This window comes from Lethenteron reissneri, chromosome 64 (genome assembly GCF_015708825.2).
Source record: "Lethenteron reissneri isolate LAM-NWPU_2019-01 chromosome 64, ASM1570882v1, whole genome shotgun sequence".
NCBI lineage: Eukaryota > Metazoa > Chordata > Hyperoartia > Petromyzontiformes > Petromyzontidae > Lethenteron > Lethenteron reissneri.
Window position 1 is genome coordinate 2,160,546 of NC_083842.1, and position 18,950 is coordinate 2,179,495.

General features: G+C 40.0%; 1 protein-coding gene across 1 annotated transcript in view; it reads left to right on the forward strand.

Moving 5' to 3' along the window:
- LOC133358986 (WD repeat-containing protein 7-like) overlaps positions 1-17,310 on the forward strand; it is a 53,631-nt gene extending 36,321 nt beyond the window's left edge. Inside the window, exons 21-28 of the mRNA XM_061577365.1 lie at positions 216-452; positions 1,955-2,138; positions 3,227-3,344; positions 6,020-6,166; positions 10,377-10,459; positions 10,772-10,871; positions 14,077-14,181; positions 14,953-17,310. Coding sequence (XP_061433349.1) covers positions 216-452; positions 1,955-2,138; positions 3,227-3,344; positions 6,020-6,166; positions 10,377-10,459; positions 10,772-10,871; positions 14,077-14,181; positions 14,953-15,156 — 1,178 coding nt within the window. The 3' untranslated portion in view covers positions 15,157-17,310. The remainder of the gene's footprint in view (positions 1-215; positions 453-1,954; positions 2,139-3,226; positions 3,345-6,019; positions 6,167-10,376; positions 10,460-10,771; positions 10,872-14,076; positions 14,182-14,952) is intronic.
- The last annotated feature ends 1,640 nt before the right edge of the window (positions 17,311-18,950 follow it).

Here is an 18,950-nt window from a genome sequence, read left to right on the forward strand (position 1 = left end):
TAGTCTACGTGAACTTCACTTCATTAGCTTGCAAATGAAACTCGGTCATCGGGATTGGTCGAGCGTTCGAGGAGGATATACGCACAATGATATTATCCACTTATGTAGATTTTTTTTTTTAACAAGAACATGTCACATGGGTAATTTTATCCATGCTATCAAAATGTCACATCTCCTGCAAGTAATTTTGTTTGCATATTTGTGTCTTTAAACAGGTTTCCCTTCAAATGCAAATTCTCAATTGCGAAAAGCACCAGCATCATACGAGGAGCGGAGAAAACAGGCAACTGCAATTGTATTGCTGGGTGTGATTGGAGCAGAATTTGGAGCTGAAATCGAGCCTGCCAAGCTTCAACCAGGCAAAGATTCACGGCCAAGGTCCAGCAGCCAAGTTCCTGAAGGCTTTGGGCCTACCACGTCAGGAACAAACAACTCCCTCGCTCGTCATACATGTATGTCGTAGTTACATGCTCCTAGATTAGTTGCTGAAAGGATGAGTGGTTAATGTTGCCTATAGAGGCTTCAGCAAAATGTAGGTTTATTAATGATATAACTCTTGTAACCCACAGGGTAAAACATATTGGGTAATTATTTGTTATTTGCTGTGCGGCGACTCTTATCCGGGGAAATATCGTGATTAATAGGAAGCTGATTCACTGTGCATTATGGGTAAAGTAGCAGATAATATGAAGAAATTGAGTCACAATGTCTTCATGGACCCTACAGCTGCCGTGGATGTGGGTAATGAGGCTGCAGATGAGAGGAGTTGTGTATTTAAACCTTGCTTGGCTCATTTTATAAATGTGTATTTGCATTACACATAATTAAATGTCTACTCAAATAGTAAATACTAGTTGAAGATGGCAGGAAGCTTAACCTGCACTATAGTATGTTTTTCTTTGACTTATCATTACATTATTAGCAGTGATCTAATAATACAATCACAACATTTTAAGCACTACAGTCACTTAACCCTCAAGTACAATGTTTTTACTGTATGTATTGTGAATAGCCATATACTCAAGGCTAATATTTGAAGGAACCTAATAGAGTGCATCGCAGATTTTTGTGACGATTCCTTCAAATGATGATACACACGTAGAATCTGTATCGACTTTTGGCTAGCCATCAAACAAAGATGGTCACTGCACCGCGCGCTTTCAGATGTGCTTTTGTGGCCATCTGGAATGCTCTTCTGATATTAGGAAGCCACTGGTGCTATGGACTTTAAAGTTTTGATTGAAAACTAATTTCTTTAGAACTGCTTTTTCATATTTAGTTGTTGTCCTCCCCCAAATCTGATTAGCATGGTTGGCTACGTATGGTGTGAAAGTAGTTATACATACATACAAGGTGGAATATTCTTGGTTCTTTTGGTAAAGTCACATAGAAGGGAAATAATAAAAATAAAACAATAAAATTCTCACGACGTTTTGATTGCAACACAAGCAATCATCATCTGGTGTGAAAACTACAGCAATACATTTTTAGCTGAAGTGCAAAAAAAATACAAGGTGGAACTTTGTAAATGCCTTAAATTTGCTAGAAAATTATTTGCGAATATATGCTAAATGAAGTTAAACAAAGCATTAAATATTCAGTTACAAAAGCATTTCTTTTCAAGAAAATTACGTGTTGCTTGAGTCCAAAGAGTTTGGGTTGGACGCCTTCTGGCGTCCTCTGGTCTAACACCGTTTTGAGACGAGGCTCAAAAGAAAGCTGTCTCTGGTGTCGACCAATCAGTTTCAAAGACAATGCATATATTATCTGAGTGTTTTTGTTTGCATTCTGACCACAAGTATTGTGGTTAATGCAGACATGATTCAGTTTGGTGTTGTAACATCCTTAACACCTGTTTTGTTGCCAGAAAAAAAGGGGAAAACCTATTCTCATATTTACATTGAATGTTACAACCAAACGATTCACCTCATTGTGCCTGGTTATGTTCTTGTAGGTAAGGCGTTGACTCATCTACTGAAGCCAGCGAACATGAAGCTGTCTGCACACACGCCTATCAGACGTGCAGCTATCGACCTGATCGGCCGTGGCTTTACTGTGTGGGAGCCATACATGGATGTGTCAGCTGTTCTTCTAGGTCTGCTGGAACTTAGTGCAGATAGTGACAAGCATCTTGGCAAGTAAGTAATTTTTGGTTATTTCCCCAGTTGTGGGTGTTACGTTTTTCATTTGTAAGTTTACTTAGTGGTGCTCTGTGGCAGTGGTTCTCAGCCGGTGGTTCGCACATAACCCCAGGGGACATGCAAGAGACTGTTCCACGTAATGGTGGTGGTCGCAGGACACTGTCACTTTGGGTCCCGAGGCAGTGTTGCTGTATCTGCATTCTAAATTCTCCAGCTCCCTATTAAATCCCTTATATGGAACAAGCTTGTTTGCCTGTCCAAGGACGGGTGTATATTGCAGTAAATCTAAAATATTTAATAGAAAAATTGTTCAACTCATTATTAATGAAGGGGGTGGGTGTTGCCCCATGTGGAGTGACGTCACCCGCTAATGGTTATTGGGGAGGGGTGTGGCATGTGGAGTGACGTCACCACCTCATGGTTATTGGGGAGGGGTGCGGCATGTGGAGTGACGTCATCCTCTCATTATTAATGAGGGGGGTGCCTCATGTGGAGTGACGTCACCCGCTAATGGTTATTGGGGAGGGGTGTGGCATGTGGAGTGACGTCATCCTCATTATTCATGAGGGGGGTGCCCCATGTGGAGTGACGTCACGCGCGTGACACACATTCTTGGCTCACTATATCTGTAATTTGGTGAACCCATATACTTGGGACGCTTTGGCGTTCTGCTAGGGCTCTTTTCCTTTAGATTTATTTTGCAAATGCACAAAGTAATTTCTCAATACTGTCACAAGATTTATTTTCTTCCACATCTCACTGCTTTCTGGTGAATGCAAGTGACTGATGAAACCGCAGTAATTTGTTGAAATATGAATCTGTAAATATCTAGTGAAATATTCTATTGTTAACTACATTTCGTAGATGTTAATTGCATGTAAATTGTAATTCTAATGTGTTAATCAATTATTGCATTATTCGCAGTATTGTGTATGGTGGGAGGGGTACCCAATAGATCTGGTACGTGGCAAGCAAAATGTTGGGAACCACTAGTCTATGGCATAAGCTGATATAAACACTATTTTAGAGTTATGATTATTGTTATTAATTAATGTATGTCGTTGTGTTTTCTCGTTTGCCACCAGCGCAATGAGTGGATTTCCACTGACAGCAGCTGCAGACACTTGCAGATCAGCACGGCATGCCCTGTCCCTCATCGCCACAGCACGGCCTCCAGCCTTTATCACCACCATTGCCAGGGAGGTAAGCTGTTGTTCCTTGTATTCATCACAATTTAGCACACAATAACACATTCCTGCGGAGGGAGCTGGTAGTAACGTTGGGTTGCTCGGTCAATGGCCAGGGTCAACGGCGGCGTGGTGTATTCCGCAAATATGGCCGACTGTGAGGGCGGGCACAAGCCGGCGTGAGTAGGTTAAACGTTGAGTTTTATAAGGGCACCACGGGGTGACCAGCCCCTCCCCACCCCAGCCCCACCCCACCCCTCCCACCCCCCACCCACCCCCCACCCAGCCCCACCTTCCCCACCCAGCCCCTTTCCACCCTCCCCTCCCCACCCAGCCCCTCCCCACCCTCCCCTCTCCACCCAGCCCCACCCCTCCCATTTTTCGATGCACGACGGACGGACACAATAATCCCGTGGGCTGGTGTAACCAGGAGGTTCCTACCAGTATAAGTGTCTCCATATTACTATAACCTAATTAATAAGCATGTTTTATTTTTTCACAAAACATTGCCTGAATATGTGATAAACAAATAATGCATACAAATCGTTGGTAGAAAATATCTGTATTTTAATTACTACACCCGAGTCTTAATATAATATACCATGAAATCTTACATGAGATCAAAACACAATCTTCATGGAGTGCATCATAAGGTGCAGCATCTTGCTGTGCAGAATATTGGATGCTTTGTATTTATTTACATATTCATGTTTATGTATATAAACCACTGTAAACTCTCTTGTCCAAAAATCTCCATGTTGCACTACTGCTGTATAAAGCAACACTCCCCCATTTTGAATGTGTTGAAGTTAGCTGAATGTTGTCAGTTAGAGCATGTCATATTTAATTAATTTTAATTCCAAAAACTAATTTTAATCCCATATTACTGCAGCAAATCTAAGCCCAGACATCTTCCATCCATGGCAATGTTTATGCTTAACAACCTAAGTTGAAGGGTCAATACATTAGCTGTCTGCTGCCCGTCTGTCCATTTGTGTGGTGCCAGGGGCTCTATATCCCTCAGAAAGACATAAATAAGGCAGATGATCAGCTAAGCAGCACCACAGCCCCGCAAAATGTGTAACAACCGTCACGCAATACAAAGATGTCATGCTGTAATCCAATGATGTACTAACAACGTCACCGTGCTTACCTTAACACCGCGCTTACCCGTAGATACAAACATTTCCAGGACGCGGTTGGTAAATTGTTATACTGTACAATTATATCGTGAGACGGAGTGTGAATCTGACCGATCACGGAGGTAGCGCAAGGTATAGAAGACAGAGGATTGGGTAGCTACAGACCCAGAGGTGCCTCGGAGGAGTCTGCGAGATAACACACGGCAATGCTCATTCTTTGGTTTTTTCGGTAAAGTCACGTATAAAAATAAAATAATAAATTAAATAATAGCATACGACGTTTCGATTGCAACACAAGCAATCATCATCAGGTATAATGAAATAGCGACATAGAATATAACCAGAAAACTATAGACAGACATATAAGCAGACAGATATCACCAAGATACATAGAGAGAGCAACCCAGGTACAGAGAGAGGTGATCGTCTCTGTGGGGTGGCCTTAAAACACGTGAAAAAGGCCACCCCACAGAGACGATCACCTCTCTCTGTACCTGGGTTGCTCTCTCTATGTATCTTGGTGATATCTGTCTGCTTATATGTCTGTCTATAGTTTTCTGGTTATATTCTATGTCGCTATTTCATTATACCTGATGATGATTGCTTGTGTTGCAATCGAAACGTCGTATGCTATTATTTAATTTATTATTTTATTTTTTATACGTGACTTTACCGAAAAAACCAAAGAATAATTCCTGCAGTCACGAAAGCTCCAAAATTAAGGCAATGCTCATTTTGATTTCACGACCTGGCAAGACTCGCGATTCGCGCGTACTCAAACCGAGATGCTCGCGGTTGGCAAACAGGTATACAGAAGTAAATCCACGTATATTCAAATCTTGCGATTGGAAAGGGATTACTGTAATGATATTTAAATATTAATTAAAAAAAAAAACTTAAATGTAATAGTTATTAAAAAATGTTTTTTTGGAATAATTGTTTCAATCATTCTTAATATTTTATTTTGATTATGTCCTTTGTCCAAGAAGCCGGAGTATGTATAAATATCAGGAGGGTGCTGTGATAAATTATTTGGCATATCGCTTCTAATTCATTTCATATAGTCAAATGACCTTAACAGCCAACATGGCGTGGGGAGTTCTTCATCCATAATTGGGTGGCAAGGGGTGGAAAACGATAAAGTCAAGTCATGTTTAATCACACAGCAGAATAACGGTTTGGATTTAAGAAAAACCCAAAATGTAGTTCAAATTCAAAATATATAATAGGTGATGTTTCAAGAAATGGCCCTGCTGTATAGCACATAGCTCGTAGTCTGTGCTCTCCTGACCACTCTTATAAACCCAGGATCTGTTCCAGTTGATGTTCAGATAGTGTTATATTGGAAATAGCAGCATCATATCTGTGAAAAACAGGGGGCTTTTTCACGTGTTCCTCAATTTAAACTCGAACTGAATTGCATTTTGTGATTGATTCATACTCTGTCATATAAAGTATGCCCATTTATATGATTGTTGTCTTCCCCCCCCCCCCCCCCCGCAATCTATATCCTTCATGTAATTCATACAATGCTTAAACTGTCTTGTAGGTGCACAAGCATACAGCATTAGCAGCCAACTCGCAAGCCCAGCCACCCGTCCATAGTGGATTATCTCGAGCAAAAAGTGAGATCCTCAGAGTCATGGAGATCCTCGTAGAAAAGATGCCAAATGACGTGGCTGATCTTCTGGTGGAGGTACGAATAATCCTTCTATGTGACATTGATGAATGTGATCATTTTCATGTTTTTTTTTATGCAAAAGCATTTACCACGTAACACAATATGTAAACAAAACCGAAAACAAGTCTTTGTTGTTAAATACACCAAAACCTTGCCCATCGCGGGGATGTTTTTTAAAATAGCCATAATCAGAAAATCTGTGATCCGCAAACAGGGATATTGGGAAAAACAGGGTTTGGTTCAGTTGATAATATGAGCACCTCTGATTGTGTATTGTTACCCTACATTAGCCCAAACATGAAATACGGCTCTTTAATGTCAAATATGATTAATATTTTCGATAGTGTTAAATATAACTTGTACTGTATATGTGTAGAATTTTATAAACATGTTGTGTGCGGTATTGCTGCGTGCATGTATATGTAATAATATTCATGAAAATAAAGATTAATGACATATACGGTAAATATTACGCAGTTTAAAAAGGACAAACAAACTTTTACTAACTGTGATTAATGATGATGCGGGTGTATTCTGCCGTGGCTGCATCAGTACGAGCAGAGTGCAGTTCTAATCTCGTGGTCTGCCACAAATGTTTGAACTACAGGAACGTGATCGGCAAACTATACCACAATTTGACATGGTCAGATCCGCGATGGAAAATTCCATGATGGGCACCGTTTGGGTTTACTTTCATACGTCTTCTCATACGTCTTGGCTTTGTTGTAGCTAAATTGTTGTCTTGATATTGAATACGATCCATAATAGAGGTTTTTGGGTTAGATCGTGTAAATATATAAATGTGTCGTTAAAACACGCCACCACCCGACACAGCCAACTAGGAAGGGTTGTCATGTAAACAGAATGTGGCCAATTCGTCACTAGTACAGCACACCGGTGTGTTGGAGAGCCAGCCTGGTCGCGAAAGCCTACGTGTTAAATTGAATGCTATGTTTATTGTTCTACTCCATCCTATAGATCGTGCACATGTTCACTAGCTTCCTTTAAATTAAAAAAAGTGATTGTCTTGCCGATTATCAAGCCGTTGGGACAGTGGCTTAATTGGAAAGTTGCAAGTTCCAACTTGGGGTTGACTCAGCCCTTCAATCAGCCAAGGTCCATAAAATGAACATCACTTTGTCAGGAGTCAACAATAGTTCACCAGAATTTGGGATTTTGCTCCGTTAGCTCAGGAATGTAAACAGGAAGTAAGTTCCACCTGATTCTTGATTGCAAAGGAACCACTTTTTTACTGATTGAATCAGTTTCAGAATCAGAATCTTTATTTAGACTGGAAGAATCCGATGAGCTATGAAGCTCTTTATCACAAATGTCCAGTTTGAAACTCTGAGATGCAATGCCCTGTTCTCAAGGGGGACAATAATTATGATGCCAAATTATTAGTTTGTTAAAATTTTCAAACCAACATGGAGCAATCCACATCTTCATTGGCAGCACTGACTCGCTCATATCGATTACACATTTCTGTGGTGGAGGTCAGTGTTTATCACAAGACCTCTGACTTGTAACAAAATGTACTTGCTTTTAGCATCCTTAGTGGGGTGGGTGCGGTAAAGAATGGTCTGATTCAGCTCGCAAACATAATTTTCATACCAGACTTTTCGATTGCGAAGAATTGATTGCGCACAATTGTATTACTAGTCCTTCCAGTCAGCAGTTATGTTTACTTTATACTGTTTATTGTTTTACACTTGTATACGACAGAACTTGTAAAAGTGAATTTATTTGTTTTTTAGTTAGTCTAATATGATAACAGTTGCCGCGCATTTGTACGGGATACTCGGCCTACTCCAGGGGTCGGGAACCTTTTTGACTGGGAGAGCCATAAAAGCCAAATATTTCTAAATATATTTCATTGAGAGCCATAGTATTTTTAACGTATAATAAATTAAATGTCTTACTTTTAATGCGACTTCTGGTGCTGCATGGTTTTGCTGATGGCCTTGTAGTCTGGTTCATACGTGGTGAGGTTGAGCTTCGTGCAGGCGTGACCCGTGAAATTTATCTTCAAAACTAATTTCTGTTTACTTTAAAATGACACAGTATTATTAAGTAATATCACAAGTATTTTAAAATCAGTTCCAAACTGATTTTTAAAAATTACTTTTTCAACTCAAAATTGTCTGGGAGCCTAATGCCGTCACTGGAAGAGCCATATATGGCTCGCGAGCCATAGGTTCCCGACCGCTGGCCTACTCGGAAGGTGGGGGGTTGCGTGACGTCAGCAGGCACACTGCGTAACGCTGCCGCATGCGGGTGACGTCACAGATGTCACAGATGTGACGTCACCGCTCACTTGCCGTGCAATATATTATGTTCCCTCCCCCCCAAGATACAAAAGTATATTTTATACTTTTTACATTGTGTACAGTATTGAAGCTACCCACATGCCAAATTTAAAGTTTGTAGCTTGTTGGGAAGTATGCTAAACATTTCGAATAGACTCACACACATCCACAAATTTCCCTTTTATATATATAGAAGAAGATTAGTAATTCGCCATGAGCCGAATTGCCGTACCTAATGGTCCAATTTCGGCATACACGTTGAGTGACGCCGCACGCCACGACCAAAACAACGACTCAATTCGTCTAATGGCGAGTGTTAGTGCAGACCCGTTGCTTTCGACTGTACCTTGTTTATACACTCGGTGCAAGCCAACTCTCCCAGAGATGTCATCTACACCTACATCAAGAAGTAATACAAAGGGAGTGAAGTATACATCCCTTGGTCTGTGACACAAATCCAAAGTTTTGTATGGAATTGATACAGGTGTGTCAATGTGTATGATGTGTGAAGAGTTTTGAAAACCAATTTGGATTTTTGTTTTATTGGGGCAGGAGGCACTGGGGAGTACCATTGTACATAATTCGGAATATTGGATAATTCGTCAAAGCCAGAGCCCTATATGTGTCAAATGAAAAGGGGTTTACTGTATTGGAAAACCTCTTCGAACGCGGTTTTATCGAATGTGTGTTTTGGCTCTCCATGGTTTATTTAACGAGGCCTGTTTTCCGGAACACGGAGGTAATGTTTTGGCTGTGCGCTTGTTTTAAATTGCTAAGATTGTTGCCAAGATAGTTATTAGTCTTGCGAGAGGTGAGATTGCTGCATCCGTTGAAAGGTTCGATTTGTCGGGCTGGCAATTCAGTGTCAGGGGAAAGAGTTGGGCGTGAATGCCCCTCAGTGTTTGGGGGATTTTGGTTGAGGTGAAATTAGAAGAGTTTATACAAATAGAGATATATACTCACTATCCTATGTCACGATAGAACGGGTCTAAATAATGTCGAATTATTGAAACAAAGCGGTAGGGGGTAATAAATTCGGACCCAGGAACACAATCCTATTTTTCCCTTGCCTATTACCTGTCGAACGCAGTTTTTCCCAAGGAATGTACCAGCCACGTTCGGGGCGGTTTTCCTGTACTTTGTTTTATAACAGTTATTATTCAAATAAATATTTTATAGTAATATATACAAATTTAGGTAAAGTCCCGTAGATATAAAATAAAATAAATCACGACGTTTCGATCGCAACACAAGCGAATGGCATCAGGTGGAACAGATCCTCCTATGTCAGCAGTTCTCCTGCTGTATCTGTTCCACCTGATGATGGATGCTTGTGTTGCGATCGAAACGTCGTTATTTATTTTATTTTCTACCTACGGGACTTTACCGAAAGAACCAAAGAGTATAGATTCCTGCAGTCACGAAAGCTTCAAATCAAGATATACAAATGTGTGTCCCAGCCACCCTGCTGGTTCACATCAAACATGTGTAAGAATTAATAGATAAGGGCCCAATAACCTGCTAGGCTTCTATATCATTTATGTCCTGTGATGATAGAAATGGTCTTAGTTATGGTCATGGTTTCATAGGTTGCGATACAACCAGCAAGTATTGGTACAATCATTACACGTTACAGAAGTAGGGAACCGGTAAAAATAAATGCTGTACTGTTAGCATTTACCAATTTCCTCATTATATATTTTATATAGATTCTGATTTTGTATTGCCCTTCCTCTGTACTCTGCACCACTGGAAAGTGAGGGACATTGTTTGCTGTATTGGTCTTTGAGATTGTCAAGTTAAGACAATTTTATTTTTGTTTACATAAGTGGCGCCTTTCTGGTACGAATCTGCTCAGTCGGCTTTGGTTCGTGGTCATTCCAGTTTACTTGATTTGAATAAATTGTGTTTCACAGGTCATGGACATCATAATGTATTGTTTGGATGCGTCTACATTAAAGAAGAAGGGCTTGCAGGAGTGTTTTCCATCTATTTGCAAGTATGCGTTTTGCTACATTGTGCATTTGCTGTGACACGGCTGTATTTTCCACAATCACTTTTTAATTTTACTCATTGATATGCTCCTGTTTTTATATCGAGTTGAGTAATCTCCACCTGAAACTAATTAAAGTGTAAATCTTGACTTAAAGCTTTCGTGACTGCAGGAATTAATATTCTTTGGGTCTTTCAAGAAAGCCATGTGGATAGAAAAAAATAATTCACCATGGAGGTGGAATATTATTTTTTCTATCTACGTGGCTTTATCGAAAGACCCAAAGAAAATTAGAGTGTGTTCTAACATCTCCTTCAGGTTTAACATGGTCAGCTACTGCAACACCAGCTACCGCATGGCTGTCGGCGCACGACACGGCTCTGTGGCACTCTACGATATCCGCACGGGAAAGTGCCAGGTGAGATTGCATAGCATTTCATTCGTTAGATTAATGCTGTCATATTTCCACAGATTGTCCGAGATGCACAGGTCCCATTACTCATCAAAACAAAACAAATCCTTTTACAATACACACACAGGGTCACCCATTACAATACCTTAAATATGGATAATATTAATGATTTTTTTTAATAAGATGCTGAAATGCCACAGCATCTCAGTGCCGTATGTCTCATGTCAATCATTTGATAGAAATCCCCCCGTGGCAGCTGTCCGTGTGGCACAAGATGACTCGGCACTGGCTTGCAATTGGCCATTAGTCTGCCAGTAAGGGGCGATGATTGCTGATAACTTTACTCCTAATTGAGTGATTTGCTCCATATGACATGGGGGGTAGATATGGTGTATAGCCCCCCCTGCCTTCTGATTATTTACATGAGTTACTATTTGCTTCTCCCCTTCGGTCTTTATTTTTTAAATCCTTTATATTAAGTTCGCATGCTTGCTTGCGTGCTTGCTTGCTTGCTTACGACCGTGCAAATCTTTCGGTCGTTTTTTAACCCACTTCCCGTGATCCAATCGAGCTGACATTTTCCACACAGACTCGTTGTGCCAGACAATTAATGTTCGTGAAAAAAAATTCCCAAAATTTTACACTTTTTAGGCAAATTTTTTTTATTTTACATATATTCAAATAGAACTCATTCATCGCTTTGGCTGAACGTCACAGTATAAGAGCCCAGAGCGTAACCCCTCCACAGGCCGTGGCGGAGTAGCGCAGTTGGTAGCGCCCTCGTTTCCCATGCCAAAGGTCGCGGGATCGATCCCCGCGTCCTCCACAGGCGAATATATTTTTAAATCCTTTATATTAAGTTCGCTTGCTTGCTTGCGTGCTTGCATGCTTGCTTGCTTACGACCGTGCAAATCTTTCGGTCGTTTTTTAACCCACTTCCCGTGATCCAATCGAGCTGACATTTTCCACACAGACTCGTTGTGACAGACAATTAATGTTCGTGAAATTTTTTTTCCAAAATTTTACACTGTTTAGGGAAAACAAATTAAATATTTAATTACCAATTGCTTAATACTGACAGACAATCATCTGACCCATAGGTGGCAGCCATCTCAAGCCAGAGGACGAGAGGACTCTAGCCGCCACGCATATAAAGGATTTATAGTGAAAAACTTTGTTTTTACAGGTTAATTTTTTTACTAATCGTGTTAAATTGCTTCTCAAGTTTCCTATTGTTTTACCTGTATCGCTCGCATTGCCTTCTTTTAAATTATTTTAAAATCGTTTCCTTAACTTTGAAAAAAAATCCAAATTCCCTATCTTCCCAATGTTTTATTGGCATCTATTTTAACGCTAGAGTAAGTGCTATTTTTTGCATATCTCATTAACATATTTTTCTTTCATGCTCAGTTTCACGAAGAGATTGCGGTTTGCATATGCCATGGTAACCATCAATTAGGCTCAATCTACCAGGCTGTTGTGCTGACTACATTTCTCTGCAGCTGCAAGAGCCAGGCACTCCATAAATGAAATCCACATGACACCTAAGAATATAGAAACCTGGTTTTTCATACTCTTTGGTTTTTTCGGTAAAGTCACGTAGGTAAAAAATAAAATAAATGAAAACAACTAAATTAAATCACGACGTTTTGGGCGCAACACAAGCGTCCATCATCAGGTGGGAAGGCATGGCCTCCTGCTGATGTAGACCCTTTAAAACAGTCTACATCAGCAGTAGGCTATGCTTTCCCACAGTGGCGGCTCCTGCAAAATCTCTCAGGGGGGGCAAATGTCTGGATGATTGATAAGGATAAGGTCCACCCATGCAATGGATAAATTAACAGCTTAAGCATGTAAAGGCAACTTCACTTCTTTATTATAAATGAAAAATAAAGTGACTCTTACAATACATCTTGTTTGTTTCTATACTCACTATTAAAATAAACCACTCAAGTTTATTTTATTAAAGATTCCACTAGGTGGCAACAAATTATATTGTTGGATGAAACGTGCTTACGTATGATGACGTAAGCACGTATGATGACGTAAGCACGTTAGGGCGAGCCCTCCCGGAAGCCATAGAGAATGCATTGCAGCGCCCCCGTTCGAAAAAAAACATCTTTGAATGTAAGTCTATGGGGCCACTCGGGGCGATTCTCAGCTGGAGGGAAATCGCCCAAAAAGAGGCGGTACTCCACAGAACGTAGCATGACGCTGATTGGACTATATCCAGAGGCACAGTGACGGCTAGCGTGACTCTGTGGTTGAATGACATTGGTGGTGCGTCGCCCAATCGCCCTAATGAAGAAACCGCCCCTGCTTTCCCACCTTACCTACGTGACTTTACCGAAAAAACCAAAGAATATGAATCCTTGCAGTCACGAAAGCTTCAAATATAGAAACCTGGTTTATCATGTTTAACTGAAATCTTAATTCAAACTCAGGATATCAGCAGGGCATGAATTTTCATCTTTGGGCAAACACTTTTATTTATTTCACCGATTATTGTTTTTCTTGTGGTTGCTAGGTTACAAAATCGTTTAACAGTGCACATCTATTGTTTACAACCATCATGGCCAATACACGCAATACAGTAAATGTTGCACACACTGACTCACTTATCATACACTCACTCATACAACCACTAACTCACTCATCATACGCTGACTCACACATCATACACTCACTCACACTACCACTGACTCACTCACACATCATACACTGGGAGTGTCATGCTGCCAGCTATGGCTGCAAGTTTGGTCGTACATGTATGTATATCGTTTATTGTTACATCTTTAATCACAATTCCTATGATTAATGTTGTTACAATGTTTTTATAGCTTTATTTTGGTGATTCGAAAACATATGGTTAATCTAAATTGTCTTATGGTTGTTATTGTTGACTTGCACCACATTGGGATTTTTGCACACAGCGTTTTAATACGTTTTTTTATATTTGCTCGTTTATTCCAGGATGTTTCTGTTACGCGTCGTCGCTTTAAGATGTTCTGTGTTAATTTTTTGTTTGTTGCGGTTGAACCCGACTCAAGAGCCGCATGGCTCACAGGGCTATACCAAATAAATGGAACTTTAAACTTGAACATTTCAGTTAGTAGATGGAAGGTGATTGGCATTTTGTGTCCATTAGACTGTACCATTCACGAACCTCAACTAAAGTCATTTCCGTCCTTTACACTTTCTTTCAACTTAGATGATTCAGGGTCACAAAGGACCAATCACTGCGCTGGCGTTTGCTCCAGACGGCCGTTACTTGGCAACTTACTCCAGCACCGACAATAGACTGGCCTTCTGGCAGGTAAGGCCACAGGGACAGGAATGATGGGTTTGGGGATAAACAACTTTGGTCAAACTATTTTTGCTTAAAAGTTATTATGTTGAGAAAATAAATTATATCATGTTATATCATTAAATAGGTTTTTTTCTGGCTGGCTGAAGTGTGGGTGGGCGAGCAAGTGTTGCAGATGGTTGACATCACTGCACACATCTGCGTGATGATGGCGCCTGTATTCCCACAGTGTTGAGTCGGGTTACTGCGTTGTGCTGACCACTGACGTTACACTTGCCCCCCAAGACGGCCATGTATCCCACGCAAATGCACGGGCAGTGCTAGTTAATTACAAAAACAATTACTTTCATTGTGTTTGATAAAGGCAGTGCTCAAAAAATATCTGTGCAAGAGTACCAAACGATTGCATTTTATAAATACGAGACAACTGGTAATCATAGACCCGCCCATGTGTTCTGTAATGTTTGCATCATTGTGGTGTGTGTCTAGGAAGTTGATAAAAGTGGACTAAAATAACTTAAGCCAAATGAGTCAAGTTTTAAAAGCTACAGAGCAAAATAAAACGAGCATGTCAGTTGCCTAACAATGAAAGTAGTCTTGAAATTGTACTTTAAATATACAAAGGGAAATTCGAATATGACAAAAACATCAGATCAATGGCCGATTGGCAATGTACCCCTAATATAAATAAGAATATTGAACGTATAATTTCTCATGATTGTATTATACTTTTGCAGACTAATATCGTAATGTTTAAATTTTATGTGTGTGTTTGCGTAGATGAACACCTCTCTTCTCGGCAGCTTGGGCATGCTCAACTCGGCACCACAGCTGCGATGTATCAAAGCAATGGAGGTTCCACCCTTGCAGCCAATTTCTCCAGGACCAATGAGTGCGCTCAAGCTGGCTCGCCTCATATGGACCACCAACCGCAACCTCATACTCATGGCCCACGATGGAAAAGAGCACCGCTTCCAAGTGTAACCTTCACTCTCTTTACTGACTTAACAATCTTGTGTCAGGACTGCAGTTGATATAGTTTAGTAGGGGTATTGTACCCTATGCACTGATTCATGTACAATCTCAAAGCATTACAACTTTTGTTGAGAATGCTGCCACAACCATTTTTGTACATTCCAAAATGCAGTGGCTTGTGTTCTTGTCAGATTTTCCCCTTTTACAGACGAGCTCTGCTTGTTAAGGCTGATTATGGCATTTACACAATGTTAAGACAACACACACTCAAGTGTAGCCACAGGATCAGTGTGTTTGAAAAGTATGTTTTTTGCACAATGTTTCATGGAAAAGGACTAATTTCTCTAAATAAGTTGGTTCTTTTTGTTTAAAATTGGGTAAAAAATGCCTTATCTCCACAACAGAAATTAGAGTCTGTTAAGTTTCTAGAACATTATCAAAAATCCTAATATGCTGGTCGTCTTTGGCTGTGTCCCATTCGTCTTTATTCTTGGTGGTAAAACAGTGCAAGCATTGTGATTACAATGTGCCTCATGTCCCTCTTAAATAACTAATTGGCATACAATGATCTTTTCAGAATAGTTTTTTTTTATAATTTTAAATGACTTGTAATTTAGTCATTTAGTGATACGAATATTATCAGGTTCAAAATGTTTAATTTAAGGTATGTTAACTAATAGTGAATGTGCTAAGCTCTGTCAGTTGGCACACAAGTTGATCATTACTGTCCAAATTTAAGTGAATCATTTTTGGCAGATAATTATTAATTGGAATCGAAGCTACATTTATCTCGAAATTCTACACCAAAAATGCCCCTTTATAAAGTAGTTTTACATTTTTTGGTTCTTTTGGCAACAGAGTATTAATATTTGGCACTGGACGAACAGAGAAAAAAATATTGACGTCTAAACATGTAATGGTACCCAAGTTTCAGCAACGGAGTGTTTGGGCCGACGTAATTTGTAGCTTCCCCTGCTATTTCGCAGAAAATGGCTGAAGCTTCGATATTTTTACTGCCAACTTTGCAGTTTTTGTTACGAAAACTCGACTCAATTTCCCATCTAGAAACACATGATGAAGGGGGGTTCTCCGTGTCATGTTAAAAACAGTAGAATAGTTACAGTTTTCAATTGTTTGCATGAAAAAATACCTTTAAAAATAATTTAATGTTTATGTACCTTGCTTAGTTTGTAAAGTTTCCTGCCTTTTGGGTGCTTGTGAAGGTTTAATATTAACTGTCTTTCCTCGAGCATTGCTCGTACAAATTTTCAAAAATATATTTATTATTTCTCTTCATTTTCACATTCTTTCTCAATGTATCACTCCTGGAAGTTATTTTCTCTTGTTGGATACCCATGACAAAAGATTTGAATCTTAAAAAAATATATATAAAGGTCTTCTCGAAGCTGGGGGACTTGATCAGTCTTCATTAAGTTTGTTCTCCAAACCGTTTGCTGTTTGTTTTGTAATACTGGCAAGCTTTAAAGCAGCTTTAAAATTTTGGTGGAGGATTTTAGTCGAGTGTGAATGTAAACATTCCAATAGTTAGGATCATCAATGAATATTTATTTTAAAAAATACATTCGGCGACAGTGACCTTCATGTGTATCGAGCTGAATGCAAATTGTTGCTACCATGTAATTGCATCAGCCCACTGTGTACATTTTCTTCGAACACCCGTTTTCTGCAGTTGGATGTGAATATTTTGTTGGCAATATGCTTTCTTTGCTGCTGCTGCTGCTGTAATGCTACTAAGCACACAGGCACTGGTCTGCTTACAGACTTTTGCCTACTGTAGTGTATGTGATTCATATATACACCACATCATAAAATGTCAAGAAGCTGCATATTGTACAGAGTACAATATACCGGTGTGCTTGCATGCATGCATGTAAGCTGCTACAGTGATGGAATATATTTTTTGCGTACGATTTATGTCAGTGCTGTAGTGTCACAGTTAGGAGGTTCTGGAAGCCAATTCATTTTACGGTCATGTACTTTTTGGAAGTGTGTTTGTGGGCATAACTGCTTTAACAACAGTTGGTAAATGTCCTTGCCAGTATTTATTCATGCAATTATTGAGGTGTAAGGAGTTCTGTTACACTTTTTGAAGTGTAAAATAATAAAATTACATGAATTACAATAAAGTGATTGAAAGTAATATCACGCAAAGCTTGTTGTACAGGTTTTTTATGGCGTTAATTTAATTTTAACCGTGCTGCCAGCATGACAGAAAAATAAATCCCTGCAGTTCCCTTTGACAAGATGCATGCCACACATGAGAAAAACCTGAATGCTTCATCAGAGACGAGTTGACACCCTTCAAGGACTTCTAGAATTTAGGCTATGCTGTATAAAACCAAGTGATGCTCAGAGCTGGGGAAGACCAACGTCACCATCAGCAGCCATTGTCCACTGTTGGATGAATGCCTCGTCACATCACCATCCCTCATGGTTCAATGCTGCTCCCCTCCATCTCGGTCCGTTACAAGAATTGATCTCAGCTCCATCTACCAAGTGGTCGTCCTCTTAACTGTGTTCTCTCATTTTGTTTCCACTAAATTACCAGTCCCTGTCCATTGGCCACTTTGCAAAGACAATAAGCTGTGATCGTGGCGGAGCTACTTTTAATAATAGGGTTTTTCCCCTTTTTTTCTGGCAAGAAAACTGAAACCTTTTTACAAGGATTCATGTCTGCATTAACCACAATACTTGCAGTCAAAATGCAAACAAAAAACACACTGCTAATATATGCATTGTCCTTGAAACTGATTGGTCCACATCAAGGGACGGCTTTCTTTTGAGCCTCCACCCAATTGGTGCTCAACCAGAGGAGGCCAAAAGGCGTACAGCTCAAAGACAATGCACTGTTAAAGTAATGAGGGCTCGGGATGAGCATCTAGGGGAAAAAACCCTATTATATTTTGGTACTGGCAAAGTAGGTCTAATGATGGAGCTAATTTTGTTTTAAGTATTGAATTTTCTTAAATGGAATTTTTCTTTGGGGGTGTTTTTGCCATGTTAGGGGGGGACACCAAGGTCAGAATCGGGATATTTGGGTCAAAGTTCACCTTTTTTTTTGGTTGGCGAGGTAGGATCCGTGTAGCAATTTAAATAAGGCGGCGTGGCACTGATCTCATCAATACGCTTCTCTACTCAGGAACGCCTTGGCCAGTCCCATGCTTCATTCAGGGGGATCCTGCAAAAGTTTTGCAGTCGGCAGTGATCATTGCTATGACACTACAGTACATTGTATTTTAATTGATTCCGGGGCTTGCTTTCAAGAGAGTCTTTCCCAGTTACAAAGCAACGTTGGCCCGACATTCCACATACTAGTTTCCGCCTACCGGTATTTGGGATCCGTCGGCCCATTATTAATAGGCGATGCTGATGTATTCTTGAATAGAGCACTGCACAGGTCCTGTGCGAACCAAGGCCGTAGCCATGGAGTCAACATTGGGGGGGACCAAATCTTCCTGGGGGTCCCCCCCGCAGGAAAAAACAATCTAAATTTGAAAATAATTTCCTGCCTAAAATATAATAAATTAACTAACACATAGCATGGACTTTGAATTTATTTTTTACAATAATTTATAATAGTGTATTGTATTAAATTGCTATGTTTTCACTTTTGTTACCTTTTCTTGTTTCATTGTATGTAATGGCAGAGATTAGGGATTAATAAAGTACAATCACAATCATATAGACAGAAATCTTATAGCAATATTTTGGGGGGGACATTCTGAGCATATTTGAATATTAGGGGGGGGGGGTGTGTCCCCCACCCCCCAATATTGCCCCCC